The sequence below is a fragment of the Cololabis saira genome, chromosome 23, assembly GCF_033807715.1.
Source record: "Cololabis saira isolate AMF1-May2022 chromosome 23, fColSai1.1, whole genome shotgun sequence".
NCBI classification, from domain to species: Eukaryota; Metazoa; Chordata; class Actinopteri; order Beloniformes; family Belonidae; genus Cololabis; species Cololabis saira.
This window is the reverse complement of record NC_084609.1, coordinates 25637155-25660266: the sequence shown is the minus strand read 5'-3', so window position 1 is coordinate 25660266 and position 23112 is coordinate 25637155. Positions and strand designations below refer to the sequence as shown.

At 41.9% G+C, this 23112-nt stretch overlaps 1 protein-coding gene across 1 annotated transcript in view; it reads right to left on the bottom strand.

Annotated features, from left to right (window-relative positions):
• Positions 1 to 10790: 10790 nt before the first annotated feature.
• The window catches only part of LOC133423833 (anoctamin-4-like), a 77816-nt gene continuing 65494 nt past the window's right edge, over positions 10791 to 23112 (bottom strand). The window contains exons 21-29 of the mRNA XM_061714142.1: positions 22689 to 22746; positions 22083 to 22180; positions 20556 to 20698; positions 18843 to 18995; positions 18044 to 18191; positions 17837 to 17956; positions 16385 to 16490; positions 15449 to 15648; positions 10791 to 11341 (exon numbers count right to left, since the gene is read on the bottom strand). Coding sequence (XP_061570126.1) covers positions 15454 to 15648; positions 16385 to 16490; positions 17837 to 17956; positions 18044 to 18191; positions 18843 to 18995; positions 20556 to 20698; positions 22083 to 22180; positions 22689 to 22746 — 1021 coding nt within the window. The 3' untranslated portion in view covers positions 10791 to 11341; positions 15449 to 15453. The remainder of the gene's footprint in view (positions 11342 to 15448; positions 15649 to 16384; positions 16491 to 17836; positions 17957 to 18043; positions 18192 to 18842; positions 18996 to 20555; positions 20699 to 22082; positions 22181 to 22688; positions 22747 to 23112) is intronic.

Sequence of the window (23112 nt, the reverse complement as noted above, 5' to 3'; positions counted from 1 at the left end):
GAACATATAAATGTAAATGAGACTGCCGCACAAAGAAAGAGAGCACTAGAAGAAAGATTCAGTGATGGATGAAAAGAGGGCATTTCTTGTTAGCGATGTTGCCCTGGCAACAACAAGCAAGACACAGCAGGAGCGTTTGGTTCCAGGTTTTTCCAGGTTTTTCCAGTGATCAGGGATGTGACACTGTCTGGGGTGTCACTATCACATCAGGGAACATACTAAACATAAGAAACCACAATGTATTCTGGGGAAATATGGAATTGCAAATGGATATTCAAGTGGTGGTCAAAAGCAGCACAAAGTAAGAGACATTGGTTTAATAAAAGTACTGTACTGATGTAAATCTTTTGTATGTGTCAAGAAACGGCCTTGAATGGAAAAGAATGACTCTGATATTGCAGCAAAAACACAGTAAAACGTCAGAAGCGGCACAAAGCTGGCTGACTGCACTGTGACGGCTAACAGCTCAAACAGCCTCGAGACACGAGCCCCGCTACATTGATGGATGTGTTAAATGAATATTTTTGCCCTGGTTGTTTAGTACTTAGCCAATTTTCTTGAATGCTAATTAGGAAAGCCAATCCGAGGACTCTGCAAACTGGAATTAAAGCACAGGTGAATGCTACTTCTCCGTGAAGAGGAATGAATGTAGCTGCTGGGGAAGCTAAATTAAATCTGTATTCATTTATTTTTTAATAACATTTTAATTTCATTTCAGTTTAGCTTTAAAGCATTAATTAAAATGAAGTCTCGAGGTAAGTTACAAAGAAAGTAAACAAGTTTAATTAGAGTCCAATTAAACTGGAGAGCAGCATTATCACTCAAAACTCCTGTACACCCGACACTTACTCTGCACTCACTTCTGCTTTGATCCCCATCATCTTTGGGGAAAATAAGGTAGCTCTTTGCACCCTGCTGTGTTAATCAGCTCACTGCCAGTTCTGTCTTTCTGATGGGGAGTAAATGGATTGCATCTATCCTGCGCTCTATTATTGTGTTGGCCACTGAGTGCTTCTGCAATACGAGCCACATTCAGTCCTTCACACAGAATTATCCAGCTCTTAGCGCCTGCACTTGTTAGTCTATAAGCATTTTCTACCGTTTCCTATATACAGTCCTTTTACACCACACACAATCACACACTGCATCGGCCAGAGGGGGGTTTCATTTTTATGTCCAGCAAGTCTCTCTACCGGGCATCCGACGACTGACACAACCGCTGGGCCTCATAATCCACAGAAGCAGCAAAGGTGAAGAACGTAGGCTGCAGTGTCAGAGATCATCTGACCATTATGGGTTTTTATTATTGAGTAAATACAAATAGAGAAAGGAAGAAAGAAAAAGAAACAAATACAAAACCAAAAAACTTCATGTGGGCAAATCTAAGTACCCCAAACTGCTTTTGTTGGACTTTAAAGTTCCCAGCCAGCATGGCATATAGGCAACATCTGGGTTAAATGTTGGCTATTTGGGTATATAGTGGGCTTGGTCTGCACTGAGGAAATGACATGGGTCCTAAATTGTTTCATCAGTGTGGCCTCTAGATGGGAAGTCTGAGGGCTAAAGATACGGGACCCAAAAAGGGATACATGTAGGCAGAGCCGTCTGGGAGATTTGCGAGGCCCTGTGGGAAATGGCCGGGGGGGGCGCGAAATTTTTGGGTTTTTTGGGTCGGACCGGATGACTATATGTGAAATTTTAGCTCTCAAATTAGCAAAATACTGGTTACCTTCCCCTGCCTCATCATCATTTGACTTTCCTCGACGCGGGGTCCGCGGCTGCTTGAGACCCGGTCGGATCCGTGATTTTTGTAACAAATTTATCAAACGAGCCTTTCAGAGAGGCATTAAACTCTTCCATTTTCTTTTTTCATCCCCTGATGGAAATTTCCTGAATCTGTCTCGTTCTCTCGACATTGTGTGACAGTTTGTTCCAACTCCACCCGTCTGGATCAGAGCACCTTGTGTCTGCGCTTGGTCTGATCAGTTGTGTTGAACAACAGACACACGCATCATTGCACATATATTTATTGATATGCACAGACTAGTACACATTTAGGTCTGTAATGGAACGTGATTGTTGATATTTATAAGGGAAAAAACAAAAAAAAAAACAAAAAAAAAAAAAACATTTTGAAAAAAAAAAAAAAGGCCCATAGCGCGAGGCCCCTTGGGACGCGAGGCCCCTGTGGTTCGCACACCCCTTGCGGCGGCCCTGCATGTAGGCTAAATGGACATAGGTTTAAAATGGTGGAGAAAATCATGTGGCCACCAAATTAATGTTAGTTATATAAATCCTACTTGACCGAGTTAGCCAACTGGACCCTACCTAAAAACCTGATGGACCCCACGGAAAGTTCAAACATACAGTAAGCAGGGCCACTGTGGAACCTGTGGACAAATCCACATGGGGACATTATCTGCCACCCACTTTAAACTACGTGTGTGCAGGCTGAGCTGCAGCCAACAACTGCCACTCGACGGCCCTTAATGAACTGAACATCAGCATGTGTGCAGATGTTTTGCTGGTCTGGACCATTCAGGTGTGTGTGTGATATAATGCCAGTGGGAAAAGACATAAGCAATGGTCTTAGGAAAGCATCTGTTGCAGTACATTAGTCTGGAACGGGTTATAAAACCATCTCCAAACTATTATTTGTTCAATATTCTGCAGTAAGAAAGATGATTCACTTGTTGAGAAGATTCAAGACTGAAATGGTATAATTTGTGTAAAAAGTATCCGTCTGCTTCAAAGTGATAAATTAACATGGAAACATGACTAAGAGTCGCAAATCCACAAGACTTTCTGAAACAATGTCCTATTGACAGAAGAGACCAAAGTGGAGTTGCCAATTATCACAGTTACACAGTCGCTATACAGCAGGCCATCCACATTTACACTGCAAAATCCAGTTCTAAGAAAGTTAAAGAGAAGAAAAAAACCTTGTTTCAATAAAATTTGAAGACTATTTTGGACGAGTTTGCTAGTTTTAACAATTCTAGTCAAGAAATGTTTTCTTACCTGACTGGCAAAGAAATTTTTTGCTTAAAATAAGCTAATTTTGACAAGATCTATGGAACCTTAGGCTAATTTCTTGTTTGCTCGGCTTCACCACCAGAAACCAAAACAGTGCATTTTGTGATCAACAACTTTAATGTTTTCTTAGTTTAAATGCATTCCTGAATGCTGAAGCAGCTCTTTGAAGGTCTGTGCAAGACTTCACATTTAATCATCTCCAAAAGTCCTAATGTTAATGATGAAAGATACTTCAATATGTGAATGAAAGTGATTATTTTTCATTGTATAATTGAAGGTGAAAAGAGGAAAAGAGCACCATGCAAATTTTTGGAGGTCTGAGATAACGCTATTGATACTTTCCTCCCACGTTGATGTCAGGGACGGGATGGGAACTACGTGCATTTGCTGTTTATTAACCACAGCTTCGGCTTCGACACCGCAGTACCCCAAAAGTGGACACCGGGAGCCCGGACTGAGCTCTCCACTCGGATGGACCGCTGGAGCTGAAGGTCCAGAACTGCATTTCCAGCACACGCAGCATTATAACTTCTGCTCAATTTGCAAAAAAGAAGAAAAAGAAACTTTTTAAGGTCAATTTCAGTTTGTGCTCTCTGAGTTTGTTATGACCTGCTTTGGTAACTGCTCCTCTCAGAAACAATAAAGCTCATTCAAATACTTGGCATCGCCTCCAGAATATCTGCACTACACAATGTAGATCAAAAGCAGAGAGGGTCATTAAAGACCCATCCCAAGCTGATCACATCCTGTTCCAGTGGCTGCTCCTGGCAGACGGGCCTGCTGCCCCTGAACAAGAGCCCAGAGACTGAGAAGCTGCACGCCTCATAAACTCCAAGAGATCAGGTTAATTGCTGCTGGGATCCTTTACACACAATTGTGCAGACATACCCACCCACACACCTTTAAACTGCTAAAAGTTTACGATTATTATTATTATTATAATGTGTATTTTTCAAAGCTGACTGTTTTTATAAGCATAGTGCAGTGGAGAAAAAATAATGTCACTGTTGTTCTGCTGCATGTGACAATAAAGACCCCATAAAACCTCAAACCTTGACTTGTCCACAGTCATTGCTGATGGACGGCATTGCTTCCTCAGCATATCCATGCCGGTGGAGCTGTAGAGCTGCCCCTAATCATACATTAATGTTACCTGATGTAGAACCAAAAAGAAATCACCCCCTGTGCAGCTGTCATTGATGTGAAATCTAGCTGAAATCTAGCAGACTGTAAATATGTTTTGACTGCTGCAGAGTTGCAGAGAGAACATTTTAAAGGGAAAGTTCGGTTTTTTACAACCTGGACCTTATTTCTGGCATTTTTTATGGTCGTATACTCACCCAGAAAAGTTTGGTGTCATTTGGAGTCCTTCGGAAGATATTAGGGGTTTTTTTGCGAGCCGCTTCTCCATATAACGGTAGTGAACGGGGCACAGCGGGACACAGACGATGCAGCGTCTAAATAACACATAATTGCCGCAAAACTCGTTCATTTATTTTATGAATCACTAGATCTGCTTCCAGGACCTGTTGTCTACATCCGGGGCTGTGTGTGTAACAAATAAATCAGTTTGTAAACAAGACCTCTGAACTCATGACGTCATCTCTGTGCGCGCATCCCAGACACAGCTCTGTGTACAGCTGGAGTTCGCTACTGTTAGTTTACTGTTAGTTATTTGAAACATGTCTGAATATTTGTCAAATTCTGAGGTTGTGGACGACGACTTTGAATATGATGGACGTCCTTACCGTTTTGAGCCAGAGTATACGGCTGAAGAGCTCACTGAACGGAGGACAGAGTGCGCGCACAGAGATGATGTCATGAGTTCAGAGGTCTTGATTACAAACTGATTTATTTGTTACACAGACAACCCCGGATGTAGACAACAGGTCCTGGAAGCAGATCTAGTGATTCATAAAATAAATGAACGAGTTTCGTGGCAATCATGTGTTATTTAGACGCTGCATCGTCTGTGTCCCGCTGTGCCCCGTTCACTACCGTTATATGGAGAAGCGGCTCGCAAAAAACCCCCTAATATCTTCCGAAGGACTCCAAATGACACCAAACTTGCCTGGGTGAGTATACGAACATAAAAAATGCCAGAAATAAGGTCCAGGTTGTAAAAAACCGAACTTTCCCTTTAACGTGAGTGTCGGTGAAGACCGGCTCACTTTTGGAGCATGCCTCTAGCGGCCAGTCGAGGAACTGCTTTATGCTTCCCACTTCTGGATGGCATCGGCCCAGAAGTTCAAATGTTTAAATGCTCTTGGTTTACAAGAACAGGGAAGATCAAGAGTTGAGCAAAAAGCTCCTTAAGTTGTATCAAAGTTTAATCATCACATTTTTGCTGCAAAAAACTTTCAGTAAGACTAATTTCCTTGGTCCTCACCACAAAGTTCAAAGGTATTGTTTGTAAATGAACGTCCATTTACAACACAGTCATATGGGCCTATAAATAAAAAGCATAATCTTATCTTTGTATGTTTTTTGAAAGAACAAAACCAACCAACCAAACACAAAAACCTTCCCAAGTGGTGAGTGTGAGGATGTTAAGATCACGTTTTGGGTCATAATCAATAGCATGAAGAACATTTCCCTGAAAGAGGAGAGAAGAAATTCAAACAGTGCGGAGAGACATCATGCTTCTATGTATAAATAGCTGAAGATAGAAACAAAAGTTCAATGTGGCAGGACAGTCATCCTTAGCACATCAAGAGTCCACAGCTGCCATAAAAAGTGTTACTTGGAGGTTTTCCAGAAGCTTCTTGCAGGTAAAATGGATGAAAATCTCCAAATAATGATTTGAGGCTCGCAGGTTTTGCAAGAAGAAACTTGCAAGCTGTCGTACTTGGCATCACCTGAACATATTAAAGAATTTTACCAACTTTAACCTTTTCCTTGTTTAAATCAGGCCACGTTATTTGCTTTGCATTCCCAGTTTTTGCACGTTACTGTATCACTTCCATGTATTCTCTCGCTCTTTCAGGCTGCACAGTCACTGCTCCCACCACACCTCATTAAGCCACACCAATGTCACATAGTGGGAGCTGCCAAAATACAGGATATGAGGAAATGTCCGATATTATCCTCTGACAGCCTTACATAACTCCTGAGCGTATGTCCGGGATAATCCTCTTACAGGGGAGAAGAGTTGCCTTAATAGGAAACAAAACGCAGTTTCCCTCCTCTGTCCCCTGCTTTTAATAATCAAAATGGAGTTTGCATTTAGGCAACCACACCAGAGTAATCCATGCTGGAGGACAAGCCTCCTCCCTCTAATCTATGATTACTGCTATGTTCAGGATGAGGATGTTGGATAAACACGTGTATTTTGGTTTTAAAGTGCATCTGAAGGCACGTCAGACCCTACACTCAGTCACGGTGCTGCTGCTGACAGAAAAAATGTTGCAGTAATAAGGAAAAAGAAGGTATTAGCTCATTGGTGTGTGGTCAGATATCAAATCATGTTGAAATAAACAAAACTGATTGAAATAAAAACAGAAAAGAAAAAAAGTTGACAAATCTCCCCTTTTCGTTCAGCTTCATCTTTTCAGTGTGTTAGATTTCTGAGGCAGTCATGTGGATGTCCATTTAGAGAACTCAAACAAACACAAAGGCGTCGTGTAAATGGCGTTAATGTGTGTGTAACTTCAGGAATCTTGTTCCACACGGAGCGCTGCAGGGCTGAATCACGGCCTCCGGCGCCCTCTGGTGGAGTAAAGCAGAACTGCTGCTTAAACTCTGGGACAAGATGGGATTTACATCCTGCTTGAAAAGAGTTAACATGGTTTAAAATCTTCAGAGGTGTCAAAAGTATTCACATTCATTACTCAGGTAAAAGTATAGATACTAGAGTTTAAAAATACTCCTGTAGAAGTTGAATTATCAACTCAAGTTTTTTACTCAAGTAAAAGTATAAAAGTACTGGTTTCAAAACTACCGTACTTAAAGTATAAAAGTAAAAGTAATGTAAGGGGGAAAAACGCCATTAAGGACAAAAGCCATTGAAAATGAATGCATCTTAGTATAATGCAAATATATTAAAGAACCATAATCTAAGGGCAACGTATGTAAGAACAAAACTGGACAAGAACATCTGAAACAACCACAACCAAATTCACTCTATCCGGATGGACCAATTTAACTGGATAGTTTTTTTTAAAGGCCGAAATGAAATAGAGTAACGAGGCTGTTTTTAAAATGTAAGGAGTAAAAAGTACAGATAATTGCGTGAAAATGTAAGAAGTAAAAGTAAAAAGTCGTCTGAAAAATAATTACTCCAGTGAAGTATAGATAACCAAAATTTCTACTTAAGTAAGGTAACGAAGTATTTGTACTTTGTTACTTGACACCTCTGAAAATCTTAGAGTTTAGATTTTAGTCGGTTACCAAAAACAGAAAACAAACGAAAGCTTTGCGATTTTTTCTTTTTTTAGAGGTCTGCACTTTCAAAAATTACATTGTGCCTTCTTTTTTGTCACAATCTCTGATTAACTTTAATGCCATACCATGTGATTGATTACGTACAGGGAAAAAAAACAGACTCGTAGTGGCGAAAAATAGTGAAATGAATAGAACAAAAACAATAACACTCAAAACAATAATACTCTCTTCTCTGCTGTACTCGGACTCGATTGTATTTATAATAAGACTGCAACTGCACACTATTCCTTTACACTATAAATATACTTTATACTATAAACAGACTATTATTATAGAAAACAGACTATTTATTATACTGTAGCCTACTTTATTCAGTTTACAGTAGGCTACACTTGTTCAGTTTCAGCTTCTTTTTTACTGTATTTTTTAATTTTTATACTATAATTTATCTTTATCGTTTATTTAGTCTAAGTTCATGTTGTCCGATTTTGAGCTGCTATAGCACCCGAATTTCCCCTCTGCGGATCAATAAAGGACTATCTTATCTTACCTTATCTTATCAGCAAAGTTATTGCTTCAAGCCTGATTGTATCATGTTTATTCAAGTGTAAATGTGTAAGCCTGAAGGGCAGGTAGGCTGGTGTAATTGGTTGTAGAAAGGAGGGAAGGAGGACACAGGCTGTTTACATCCCTCACGGCTTGTATGGGGCGTCCAGACGGCCCTGCAGCAGACACTCCTGCAGCCTGTCCCTGAAGGCATCAGGGATGCTGAGAGGGTGTTGGTCTCAGATGATGGCCCTGCCCGTCATACATCTCCCTCAGGAAGGGAGAGGGGCATGCCAGTAACCTTCCTCTCTGATTTCACTGTCCTCTGTGACCACCGTTGTCCAAAATAGTAACCAACATGAGGCTGTGCGTTTTTGCTTTTGCTTTTCGCTGTGGAAGGTGGTGAGGCCTGGGAAGACTGTTAGGATAAGGTTGGAGTAGGACCCAGATACAGGATATGGAGCTAGAACAGTCTCATAATTTGCAAATGCACACACCGTTTCACAAATGCACAGGACAAGTTTCACAAATGCACAGAACAATTCACACGTGCGTAGGACAAGATACACAAATGTATTTTTGATGCACACACAAATATAACCTGATTTACAAACGTTTTTTGTATGTTAATATTAATCACTTTTCTAAGCGAACGGCGCTAACGCAGTTCAAACAGCAGGTGTATCCGCCCCTTTAATCTGATTGGTTTATGAGTAAATCGTCCTCCACGTGGGGTGCGCTCTTATGATTGGCTGAAACAAAGGAAGACAACTGATTGGTTGCAGATCCTTCTGTGTTAAAAAAAAACGTATTTGTGGATCGAGTCACATCAGGGGAGTCTCAAAAGTCACACGCAATTCCAGCGCAGCTCACAGACAAAAAAACGTTTGTAAATCAAGTTATATTTGTGTGTGCATCAAAAATACATTTGTATATCTTGTCCTACGCACGTGTGAATTGTTCTGTGCATTTGTGAAACTTGTCCTGTGCATTTGTGAAACGGTGTGTGCATTTGCGAATTATGAGACTGTTCTAGCTCCATAACAGGAGACCAGGAGGCAGGAGTTCCAAAAAGCAGTGATTTATTACGTAAAACAAACAAAAGCGCTGTTTAGCAGGATGGCAAAAACCCAGAACATGAACAAAAACCAAAACCCAGACCTGAAACATGGAGGACAAAACAGTACGGACCAGCAGGGAGCAGGGGAAAAACAAGACCAGATATACACAGGGTTTAACGAGACACAGGTTCAGACGATCAGGACAGATGGGAGACAGGAAAGTCCAGAAGTGAAACACAAAGACACGGGCTTCAAAATAAAACAGGAACTATCAAAACCATAACAAAGACCTGCCTTTGACCGAGCCTCTGTGGAGCTTTCATTGATCCTCAGGTGTGTATGGAGATCAAGTTGACGCACAGCAGCTTCATGTTGACAACCTTCTGCAAAAGCATCAGCATCAGTGACCAGCACGGTACGCTAAAACCTCCAGACACAAGGACAGTTTCTTCCCCCAAGCTGTTGCTCTGATGAACTCTCATAACTCAGAGTCTCAGAGAATCAATCACCGATGCTGTAACAACACACCTCCAGATAATAATCTATCATATCTACCTCATTCTGCTGCACCTCTCTTGTTATTAAGGGCTATCATTACCATGTCTACCCCAGTACTGCTGCACCTTTCACTTTTTTAATTGTATTATATATATGTTAATAAGTGCCACATTGTTAATTTACTGTACATTTGTTATTTACTGTTTGCTACTTTTAAATCTGGGTACAGTGAGCGAAATAACCAGAGTCAAATTCCTTGTCGGGCAATGTTCAAACTTGGCCGATAAAGCTGATTCTGATTCTGATTCAAGTTGAGGGCAAGGCTGTGGGACCTACACCACGATGTTTCTCCACCCCGGTCCTGCATGTGGACTCATAGCCGTCCAGTGAAACCAGTAATGCTGAGCGAGAGGAAAGTTTGCCAACAGTTTCCTGAGGTCCTCATGAATGGTATTTGACATGTTTTAGTGAAAACAATTCATCATCATCACCTTTACAACTGTTGTAAAGATGATGTCGGTCATCTGGGGTCATTTTAAGACCCCTTTTAACTTCAGAGTCACAGGGTTGATATTGTTTCTAAGTTTTTCAGTTGGTAGTAACCTCAAGCACCCAAATAAATGTGAATAAATGGTTTCAAACAAAGAAAGAACAATTTGTCCTTATTATATGCCCTTTTAAGTTTTGTGATGAAAAGCAACCAACCTTAGAAGAACAAAGTGGCACAAAAAAGAAATAAGAATTGTACTCAAGTCCAGCAATCTTCCATGCATGGACTGGTCAGGGTCTCTGGGGTTTGGGGTGCTGGTGTCTCTGGTCAAATGCTCATCGTGAGTACAATCAATGGAGTTAAAATATTGATAAAACTCACATAAAGTGCAACATTTCTCAACCGAGTATGAAACATTAACATCAAATATTCATTCAGGGGAGCACATGTAATTAACAAATTTGACAAAGCTCTACATTACACGTAAGCCACCTAAATGAATTAGATGGCCGTCTGCCAGCAAACTGAGTTTGCTTTCCCTGATGATCAGGACCGGATGGCATCACTCTTCTAATCTAATCCAAACATCACGGAAATTATCAGAGAATTACTCAGCAAGACCTGGAAAATACTGTGTTCTGTTTTCTCCAGCGACATTTCTCTCTGATCCCTTCATTGAGTTTTATTAGAAGTTAAAATCACTGAGAAACTAAACACATACATAGAAAAGCACAAAGTCAAATTTCTTTACAATAAATAATGTTTATTAGTCCAGTTATCAATGTAAATTTAAAATGGAAAGCGTCTCAGCCTGGATAGAATAGACTTTCATTTTTATTTCAGTTGATTTTATTACACTTAACTCTAGCGGAGCAGATGACATTCATCTCATTATTTTATTTACAATAAAGCAGAATGTGAATTCCTTCAATAAAAAAAAGAAGGGGGGGGGGGTTGTAAACAGAGTTTGTATTCGGCAGGTTGTGGTAAGCACTTCCAGTCATTTAACAAGCAAAAGGAAAAAAAGGGGAAAAACATTACTTTTGCTTGAAGTCTACATTCAGGAGCTGAAGCGGCACGCTGCTGAGAGTCTCAACAGGAAAACAAGGGTGCGAAACCTGCTACCAAGCGGTCCATCTGTTGTGCGTGGCGACGCAGATGCTCCGTCAGCTCTGCACCTGTCCATCAGGGGGCGCTGGTCCGTCTGAGGCGGCAGGAGGGTTGGAGGGTCCAGGACATGCAGGAAACCCAGCGCTCTCCATCCACTACACGGTGAAACCCAAACACCTGCGGATACGCTGGAAATAGGACAGTATCCGGGTAAAACCTGAGAAAAAACAATCAACATGCCATCTAAATAAATCCTGTCTATGTACGCAGTCACATTTCAGAGGATTTATGATATACACAACTGACGTCTAGGGCTGGGGATCGATTCAAATGTCAAGAATCGATTTGATTCCGATTCTTAAGATTTAGATTATCAAGATTTGATTCGATTCGATTCCGATATTGATTTGGGTTAGTGTTATTAAAACTGTTTTTTGAGCTGTTGCATGAATTATATGACTGTAGTTATGCAACATATTACTACTAGTATTATATTGAGATTCAACATCAAGTATTGCAGCTAATGATGCTGTAAGGATCAGCCCACATTTTTTGCAAATGTAACCCCAAGACAGTATATAAAGTAATGAAATATAGACAATTTATGCAGTTATAACCTAACACTTTAATGTTTTCATACCTTTAAACATATTTAAAGGCAAAAACATGGCACCAGTTACTCTCGTGTCCAACAAAACATTCCTTTTTTGGGGATAAACAAAAAAATAACCAAAAGTTGTAATGTAATGATGAAAAAAAAATACATAAATAAATAAAAGCGAAAAAAAAAAAAAAAAAAAAACCCAAAAAAGAAAAATCGATCTTTAGACATATGAATCGATTTTTAGGAATTAATATGAGAATCGATTTAGAATTGGGAAATCGATTTTTTCAACACAGGCCTAGTGACGTTGTGTGTTTCCTTTGATGGACCTGGATTTCTTTTCCCCCATGTTAATATTTGTCATGTTAGCTGAAAGATATAGGTCAGAGGTAAGAAGGTGTAACTGTGAGCCAGCAGGGTTCCAGAGAAAATACTCCACTGAGACGGGGCTGAGGAACTTTTGAAATTTGCTGCAGAAAAACATCGAAAGTTTGGTTGTCAATTCCATCATCATCAAGAGCATCAAGATTAAAATACTGGCCTTGAGTTTGAGAAAGTTGGGGTAATTTCCACTTACTGTTTGATCAAATTTACCAAGTAAAAATGTACTTTCTTATGTCCCCAGCACCCCCACCCTAGGTGGGGTTGTTGAAAGGACCTTTCTGTGTGGAGTTTGCATGTTCTCCCCGTGTTCCCTTCCCTCACAAAAACATGCACACAGTCCTGGGCTATACTGCCCCTTCTGGCCAACCGGGGCTCCAGATGGGGTGGGGAGGATCCGGCCGGAATAACGTGATCCTTCCACGCGCTACGTCCGGCCAGAGAAGCCCCACCCTGTCTGGTGAAAAGAAGCTTCCTGCTCACTCCTCAGGTTAAGGAGGAGACCTGAGCTCAGTGCGGGGCCCTCCCTGGGGGGGTAGAGGATGGGCAAGGCCCTGGACTGTCACTTAGGTAGAGCACTGAGTGAAGTAATGGAAAAAAATCAGGAGATAAAAATACTTAAAAAAAAAAAAAAAAAATTGATTTTGAAATAATGCAATCAGTAAACTGGGAACAAACTGCAATTACGTTATGTAACATGAATTTATTCTAATGAAGGCTTAAATCATAGCTGCTCAATGGTTTTACACACACATTTAGTCCCAAATTAAAAACTCGGCAGTAGGTTGTTAATGATGGATACAGAAAGACACTTTTACTGACATCTCACATCTGAGCTCCGCAGATAAAAAGAGATTGATCATTCAAAAAATAAGAAACTATTTAGCTGTTATTTCAAGAAATGGCATTCAGCACAGCTGGAAATGCTGTAATATCTCCCTTTATGTTGGTGTAGAAGCTTGCAGTCTCATTCCCCTGGTAGCAATGGATATAAGGCTAGCTGTACAAACACATCAGTGCAGTCGTTAGCACTGAAGGTAAACATGCCGGTGATACAGAAGGAGGTAGTCGATTTGGTTTCATGCATGTGGTAACTTAAAGAACAGAAAATAGGCACCGTTGATCTGCATGTAGTGTTGTTTTATATGCCTGTCAGGATTGCGGTTGATAGGACCCAGATGCAGGAGACCAGGAGGCAGGAGTTCCAAAAAAACGTGTTTTATTAACTTAAAACCCAAAGCGCTGCTGAGCAGGATTGAAAAAAATCTGAATTGCACAAAAACTGGAAACATGGAGGGATGAAACAGTACGGACAAGAAAGACAAGACCAGATATACACAGAAGGGTTGATGAGACACGGGTGCAGACAATCAGGGCAGATGGGAACCAGGGAAGTAAAGACAGAACTGAAACACAAAATCACAGGTTTCAAAATAAAACAGGAACTAAATAACCAAACCGTGACGTCACCTCTAACATTTTATCTAACGTTACCATAATAACGCATCTCTATTTAAAATTTAAATGGCAACTTTAACTTTGGGCAACATTCCAACAGCTGACCTAAAAAGTTAGGGCGTTATTGACTATTGACCTGAAAATATTGATGAGACGCTCCAGAAATATTCTTTATTTAGATGTTACGGAGCATAGCCACGCCCACTTTCCACACCAACTTCTGTGATTGTGGCTTAAAGGTGACCTATTATGGCATTTAATGTATATTTTAAACAGGCCTTGAATGTCTTAAAAACAATCTAAAGCTTGTTTTTTCTACATAAATCATAAATCCAGCCTGTGGGCCCTGTCACTAGTTTTACCGCTTCTAACATCTTTTTCTGCGCCTCATTTTTAGGGAAGGGGGGGGTATGATAATGAGGCTCTGTGCTGATTGGCTCCCTGAATGACGTGTAGCAGGGGAGGAGGATAAACCTGCTCCGCCAGAGCAGCCCGAGCCTGTAAATTATCACAACACTGAATTTTCACAAATGGAAACTTTATTGTTAAAAAAATAAAATATGAGTTGTATATAAATAACATTTATGCACTATTTAAGCCGGATCTACCCGGCGGATGCTGAACGCTGGCCCCGGAGCCACGCCGGGCGCCCGGGAGCAGCGCTGCTGGAGCAGCGCGCATCACCGCGGCTTTAACCAGGGAATCTGAACGGTTCCGACCGGCCGGGACCGCAGGAACCGGCCTGGACTGGCAGCAGGGACTCCCGGGGACCGACCAGCGGAATTTCAGCCGGATCTGCCCGGCGGATTCTGCGCGACGGGCGCCGCAACTCCACAGCGGGCGCACAGATCGCTCCGGAGCGCATCCGCGGCGCATCGCCCGTTAGCCGTGATCAAACCGACAGATTTGCCTGAAAATCTCGGAGGGTGAAGCTGGTCCAGCCTGGGACAGACCCCCGAGGACCCAGCTCCCAAACCACCCGGGAACCTGGATGATTTAACCCGGATCCGCTCCGCCGTGGCGCCGCGTCCGACTGGCTGAAGGAAGGACCGCTCTAGCAGCGGAGAGAGCTGGTTGTGGGCGTGGTTTCAGCAGCGGAGGCTAAACCTATGGAAATCTGCTCCCGTCGTGACGTCACGACGGGAGCAGATTCTCATCGGCTCAAAAAAAATCACGTGACACTGGGGGACTCTGTCCTGCGGGGGTCAGAGAGCTTGCAGAAATTCATGGTATTTTGTCTCCCCTGTGCTGGCAGGGTGAGGGGAGACCACTTTATATATGTTAAAACAAGAAAAAACGTGTTTTTCATAATAGGTCCCCTTTAATAACGTGCATATCCTTCTAGAGTCTCTCCCTCGCCTAAAATGGGACTCCTTTCTCCCAGAAACCCCCCTCTCCTGCACCAGCTAAGGATGGAGCACTCAGTCCAGATGTGGTAAACACTTCAGCAGGACCTAGTGTTCATGTGATTGAGGCGTGACCGGTAAAAGCTGCACAACTCAACCCAGTGATTATCTACTCCAGATATGGTGTCATCTGGGTTGAGATGGTGGAAAATTACATTTTCATGAGAACGTCATGTTCAGAACAAGTTTAATATCAGAACTTTGGGTTTTTTCAAACTACACTGTAGTACAAAGGTGGTTCATATGTTCGGGGAAACCTGCCATGTTGCAAACTCACCGCCGACGGACCAATCAGACAAACCTGAGCCAGATCCATAACTAATGTCACCTGCATTCTCCAATATTACTCTTATAAACCCTGGTTGAACTGTGGGAAAGCTTCAAGACTGCTTCGCTAAGCTTCCTCTCCAGGTAAGGATGCTTTACATCCAGCCCTTGCTTTTGTGTATCATATTCAATACAACCTCAAACTTACCTTCTTCACGGCCATTCCTTGTGATGCGCCCTGTCCGTCTTCTTTTTCCTCTCGTTCTTCTCCTTCTGCAGTCTCTCCAGCTCAGCCTCATACATCATCTCCTGGATCAGATACTTTTCTCTACGCATTCTGTCCCGCAGGTCCTTGGGAAGGTCGGGGATTAGGTACGCAATCAGGGTCTTGATGGCGAAGACCATATGCTGCAAACACAAGGGTGAAGGTTCACAAATCCAAGAGGGGCGTCTGCAACGGCGTAAACACACCGAACACTGAATCTCCCAGCGCTGACATGCTGTGAGGGGAGCTTCTGTTGTTCAAGGCCCAGCAGCAAACCTTTTCATGCTACTTCAATCATGTTTCATAAAATGCAATTAAATTTAAATATCTCTTAAATCTGGATTTGCAGCACTGGAGCCAGAGCCGAGGAATTAGCTAGAAGGGATTAACGTGTGCAGAGAGGAGTGGATGGGGGCTGCAGATAAAAGCCAGATTACAGTCTGATGGCTCTGCTGTGTTTTCTTCGTACAGCACAGCTTTTAGAACATAAAAGTGGAGCTATTTGTCCAAAAGTGTTACAAAAACTTAAGACTGTTGAGGATCTGTGCTTCCCCGCGTCCTCGGCATCAATCACTGTCAGCAGGACTTTCACACGTCGCTGGGAGAGCTCGCATGTAAAAACATTTTTAAATATTTGCTGAGAAGCCCTGTTTCTACTGAGATAAATCCACGTGTTGAGTGTAATACTTTCATTGCACGAGGAATATTTTGAGTATTGTTTCACCACCTGTTATCCTGGAAATTACATTTGTGGAGCAACGCATCAGATTATGCTGATGGGATGTAGAGGGTGAAAGCATGAAGGTTAAACGCACCAAATACAAGGAATCCAGTGTGGTGCCAGCCTGCTGCCCGGTGTCATGAGTGCACAACACTGACCTCAAACACAATGATGAACGCCAGCCGGGCCGCCAGGACGTGCCAGAACTGCAGAGTGTATGAGTACGGATCAGCCGAGTCTGGAGGCTCCCTGTAATCACGATACCTGGGACGGAGAGGAAGAAAAACAACCCTCTGAGTACACGGAGGAGAAGTGTACACAATCTGTTCTCGCTTGTATTTCACACCTGGCAGAGAAACATTGGAGCAGAAAATTCCCCAGAGCTTGCCGGAGGATATTTTTTTAAAGATTTTGCAGGTTATATTATGTGTGACCAAACAGGAGTCTGCATCTGTGGCAAAGTTTGAGAGGGATGAGAAAGTCCATCAAGAGGTTGGACAGGTGTCAACAATCAAATCCTGACGTTCTGCTTCTGCTGCTGTTCATTTTATGTGCTACACATGTGTTAGGTACGTTCAAACAGCATGATGAGCATGAGATTATTCTACCTTACTTGACTTACTGTGTTGAAATCTGGGGTAATGCCTGCAAGACCACACTACAGACAGTTTGCACAATACAAAAAAGAGCAATATGAATGGTGAATAATGTTGGTTTTTATGATCACACCAATTTATTATTCATCAAGTCAAAAGCACTCAAATTCATGGACCTGGTAGATCAGAAAACAGCTTTGTTTATGTTTAAAGCCAGAAAAAATCTACTTCCTCCCAACATACAAACCATGTTCAGAGAGAGAGAGGGGGGTTATGCCCTCAGAGACCAATTCAATTGGAAACAACCGATCACAGTTGTGAAAAGTAGGTGCATTTCTGTCTGTGGCGTGAGGTTATGGAATGCATTACCGGAATAATTAAAATATAGCAAAAATGTGTTGAATTTAAAAAAAACGTATAAAGACATGATGATGGATAAATACAGACTTGTTCCCCGGTAATGGAATGATGGCATAAAGAAAGGAAACAAAAGGATGGGTACATTGAGTATTATTTTTATAATAATTTAAATAATCCTTTTTTATATGTGTGTGCAGATACATGCATGTATGTAAGTGTAAGCATGTGTAGTGTACATATGTATGTGGATATGTAATGTGCTTGTATATATGTATGTATGTACATGTATGGATATATGTGTAAGTACATATGTACGTACGTAAGTAGATAGGTATGCATGTAAATGTGCATATGTTTTTTGTAGTTATTAGCTATTATTCATTTGTTGTATTTATTTATATTTATATGTAAGAAGGGGGGGCATTATAGCCAAGGCTTCAGCCCTGCCCCTTTGGTCGTGACCTAAGTGTACATGCTTGGTGGTGACCAATACATTTTTTTTTCATTCATTTCATTCATTCAATGACAATGACTGGACCGTGGCTGTGCAGCAACTCCAACTCGTGACCCCTCCACCGCGTGAGGCGTTGGGTTCCTGCTTTGGTGACCTTTGTAATTCAGAAGCCGTGTTAAAGAGCAGGGACGTGACTGTACCTGCAGTACTTCACAGCCTCCTCCAACAGCTCAGAGCCGTTGGTCCTGGGCTGCGACCTCTTCTCAAAGTCCGACACTCGGAAGACCGAGAGACTGGCGTTGAGGTAGCCCATCATGCACCTAGGGAGCACAAGGGCGTCGTCATTCAACACATGCAGCTTCAGCAACGTAACTCTGCTCCGTCCAGAGAAAGCAATGGTCCCTCACCCCTGCCCCGCGCGACCCTGGCCGGCACAAGGTCCATACTTGAAGGCGTAAACGAGACGGGGGATGAAGTCTGAGGTAACGGCGATGACGAAGGCATTGGTGATGACGGACAAGATGCCGATACCCTCCAGAATGCCATACCAGATGCCTGTCACAGACACAGAGGTCAAACTCTTTAAAAACTGCATCTTTAATAGGAAACAGTATGGAAGAGTATTAGGGCCAGGCAGGAGAAAAATAAAAATAATATTTTAGAGGAGGAAGAATTTTTTTTCATTATGCACTTCGAGAAAAAAGTCGAAATATCGAGAAAAAAGTGGAAATGTCGCCAAAAAAGTCAAAAGGTCAAGATTAATGTTGAAGTACAATTTAGAGAAAAAAGTTGAAATGTTGAGAAAAAAGTAAAAATGTCGAGAATAAAGTTGAAATGTTTAGAAAAAAGGCAAAATTTCGAGAATAAAGTCAACCTTCTGAAACTATAAAAAAACAGTGCACGTGACTGTCTTTACAAAATGCCTCGTAGGCCTATAGATGAACTGGTAAAACTGTACTTCGGAATTGGCTTCTATAATAAAGAAATTCTTTCTCTTTTAGCTCATAAAGACGGTGTAGTTATCAGAGGAGACATTTCGACTTTATTCACGAAATTGTATTTCAACTTTATTCTGGACATTTCGACTTTTTTCTCAAAGTGCACAATAAAAAAAAATCTTCTCTCAAATATTTTTTCTCCTGCATGGCCCAAATACTCTTCCGTAAAACAGTCCTTCTAAAAGAGAACATTTAACATCTGGCTTACCGATGTCTTTGGCTTGTGATGGCAGAGGTCGGCGCCACTGCGTGACAAACTTGTAGGCATCTAGACGGATCTCGATGATGTTGTTGAGCAGCGCCAGGAGAGGAGCCAGAGGGAACGCCGCCACAAAGATGGTGGTGAAGCCAAACTGTAGGACTGAAACACAGCCTTCATGGGTCGGTCTGTGGATGCCGGGGCAGCACTCAGCGAGACAACTACAGGTTGAACTGGAGGTTTTCACTGTTACACTGATCCACCTGGTCTCCTGATGTAATATTGTTCATCAGTGTGATGCATGTTAGAGTATGTTACACACATCTTGGACCCGAGCTGCTTTGAGCACTCAGTCAGTGGACCAAAGTTTAGCATCTTTGGACATTCATGCATTAATAGCGCTGCATAAATGGTGGTAGAGCTGATGGTTAGCAGGCTAACTGCTATCATGTATCTAGAGTTGGAGATTCCTCTCAAGGGGAAGAGTTCAAAACAAACAAGACATTTTGTTGGAGTACTCCTCCCTTCCGTCATTTGACAGTTTGATGCGTATAAAATAATGGATGGATAACAAATTATCAGAGCAGCTGAAGTCAAAGCAGGAAGAAAATACAAAAAAAAAAGGAAAACTGAATGTCAACATGAATGAAATGTGAAACATAGCTCCTGTTCATGACTGAGCTCAGTCTTTTCCTAAGATCTTCATGAAAAGTCTGATATGTTTTGGTAAAAATACCAGGTTTCCCTTTTTAAACCACATTAGATCTTCGTTCATAGCAGCTGCCTTGAGGGGATGGAGTTAGCCCAAAGTGACAAGATTGTGTCATCTCAACATTTTAAAGAGAGACACAAAACAATTACGTTAATGATCAACATTAGGTTTTATGTGACTAAAACCAATTCATGAGTGATTATGAGGACACAGTCTGACATGCTCACGGGGTACAAGGTTTGACAGCACGGCCCTCTTTCACCGGTTGGGATTTCAAGACCAAAGAAACTGAACTAGCTTTTGGAAAACTCATTCAGTTGTTCCTCCCTCCTGAGAAGACCGTTAGTAGAAACCAGAGTGTTAATCAGCTACAACTCTTCGAAGGGATGTCACCCAGTGTGTCCGATATGGTTCCTTACATATTCCAATCGCATTAGTGGATCGGGAGGTGGTGATTTTGATCAGTTACCATGGTAATACACAATGGTATCATCAGTTGCCATGGTGATAGTGGCTCATAAACAGTGGGAGCCACAGATGTTTCCCTCTTTTTGTTCTCTAAAACATTAAATGCCCATTTTCTCCTGATGTGCTTAACTTCCTCCGCCTGCTGGTTGTTGCTGGGACTCTGACGGACCGTGGACTGATACGAGCCTCTTCACCAGAGATCATCCTCGGGAGATCAACTCGACTGAATTAAAATGATCTGTTCCTCAAACAGAAAATATGGAATATTGTAGCTCTGATATGAAATCAATCAAATCAGCCATGAATGGAAAAGACGTGCTGATAAACAACCGTGCTGGTGAGAACCAAGAAGGGAGGGAGCAAGTGAAACGCCGCACGCTGAGATTCACTCGACTGCAAGTCCATGTGGCAGTTACGTGACACCGGACTGAATCCCATCATGGAAAAAATGTCTTGTTACAAAATATTGATTATATACTGTAAGATTAAGCTGGGTTTAGTAATACTGCAAGGGCATTGACGATGGTTTGGGTGCAACCTACTCATCTCCAGATATTCATCGAAGAGTCCATAGGCGTTCATGGGCTGCAGGTTGTAGTCCCGCTCCCACTGTGGGAGGTTGGCTGTCGTCTCCAGGCCGTGCTCCCTCCTCAGCCTGCGCTGGGTCCACCAGTTCTGGATGAGCCTGAAAAACAACACACGTTAAGCACCTAAGCAGCACCGCAAGAGGAAGGCAATGTGACCCCCGGCCCCTTTAAATGCAAACAAGTCAATGCTTCCCCACATTCAGCCCCGCTGGCGCTGAGAGGAATATTTAGGAACATCCAGGCTGGTTTGTTTCCTGCTGCTGTCACCTGTCTCGTCGTTCCTAGTTTGATGTCTAAACTGGTCACAGAGAGGTGAGGAGCATGACCACATCAGTGTCACTCGTCTCCAGAGGAACGTCTTTGACACGAGCAGCCAACAGTTCCCTTGATTTACTTGTCACTCCAGTTTTCTTTCCTCTCCTATCAAATTTGTCACGTTCCTAAATGAGTGCTCTGATGAATTCTGGTAATCATTTTTGTCTGATACATCGGACAGTGACCTACATTATTATTATTATTATTAGTGGCGGCAGCAGTTTTATGAAAATTAATAATATTAAAGAAAGGCATCAAATGCTGCACTATTTCATATCATCTTCTCTGACAAAAGGCCTTTTTACTTTTTTTTGTCTTATTTAGGAAGAACTCCTGCATGAAGGATGAACTGACATTTTTTTGTTTTTTTTTTTTGGGGGGGGGGGTTGTATCATGCAGTTTGTTTGAATGATATTCTTTATTATATTCTATTTTCAAATATCATTTGAAAATTGTAAGTGATCAAATTCACTCAGTGGTGCAATCATTGATTCCTAAAGATGTTGCATTCTTCCTGCTTGGGAATCTGCAGCTAAAATAGTTCAAAACTATAGCAGAAAGAGCATTTAGAAAACATGGGCTGAGCCACAAAATGTTCATATAATCAAATATTGCTGGTAAGTTTTGGAGAAACAAGTAAGGAACAGCTCCTTCTGCAAGGTCTGGAGCATGCTGGGGGATTAATTAAAATGTCCATAACCACATGGCAAAACTTATGTAATCATTTCTTGGTATACTGAAAGTCTTTTTTCTACGAAAAGATTACCAACTAGAAATCAGATGATAAAACTGTTGTTTTTGTTGTAAACACAGACACAGCTGGGGAAAGGTGAATTTGTACAGATTTTATTTGGAAGTAAACCCCAAACAAAGAGTTGGACACATATTGGATGAAAAGAGAAATAACTCGGAGCTTTTACTTTAATTTCCTTCTTCCTTCCGTCAACATTTCTCTCAAAACCAAGAGTCATGACAGCAGGATGGGGGGGTCAACAGACAGCAGGTTTCCATCCTCCAGCCATTGCAACCCCTGTGATCCTCATCAGCCATGCAGCGCCATTCAAAAGGAACATGCCAACGTTGCCATCCTCTGAGTGGCACTGCAAGCACTGATTCACGGTTACGAAAAAACAAATCAATCAAAATAAGCAAACTAAGGGGCCTTACGGGTAGCCGAGCTCCATGAAGTTATTCCAGGTCTGTTTTAGCACCATAATGATCCCCATCTGCATGCAGAGGTCAATGAGGCAGCCGCTGGGGTGGCACTGCAGGGGCAGAGAGAGAAACACACAGTCAGTTAAAGCAGAACTAAAATGTCATTGGTCAATCGGGTTGATTAAGCATCACTAACTAGTAGGCGCTCAACGTTTCAGTATGTTAGAACCACGCAAAGCAAAGCTTTGTTGAAAGAGTCTGTTATCATAACTTGTGATTAATATTCAGAGCTCATGAAGAGATCCCTAGAGCTTTTTGCAGCTTTGCAAGAGCTGCATGGCTGCAAAGGTCTGACTACACTTGTACTGTTTATGTCATATTATGAATTATTTAAAAGTTCCAGGACCACAAATGAGAGCAGATCAGCTCAGCACCTGCAAGCGTGGGCTCAGACCTTTTGTCCCTATGGACTCGTTTTTGTCTCGATATTCCAGCATGTTCCTAGAAGCACCAGTAACTGCTAATGGGGGTTAAGTACTTGACGCTTGAGCTTCGAATACTTGGATCCATAATGCAATGCCGTTACTCTCTCGGTGGGAAATCAAACTCATTACTTACTTCCTCCAGTTTCCAGCGATTGATGAGGCGTAGATATGCACCCGGCCGGCCGGTGAATCTGCGGAGCACAGGAGGAGGGACTGAGTCACATAAAATACCTCTCACACGTTTGGCTGCACCTTCCTAAACATTTAGGACGACTAGAAAACCAACAAACAGGATGGTTTGATCAAATAAATTATTTCAGCCGGGTCCAAATACCATATTATATACTTCCACACATTCTACCTGCTTTTTTTTGCACTGTTTCTTTTTTATTTTCAATGTTCTGTATATACTGTTCATATTTTGTAATTTTGTAATTCTATATATTTTTTACTTTTTACCCCTCCCCTGCATGTGTGTGTTATGTGTACTGCTGCCAACAAAGTGGGTTTCCCCACTGAGGGAGAAAATAAAGGATTATCTCATCTTATTATCTTAT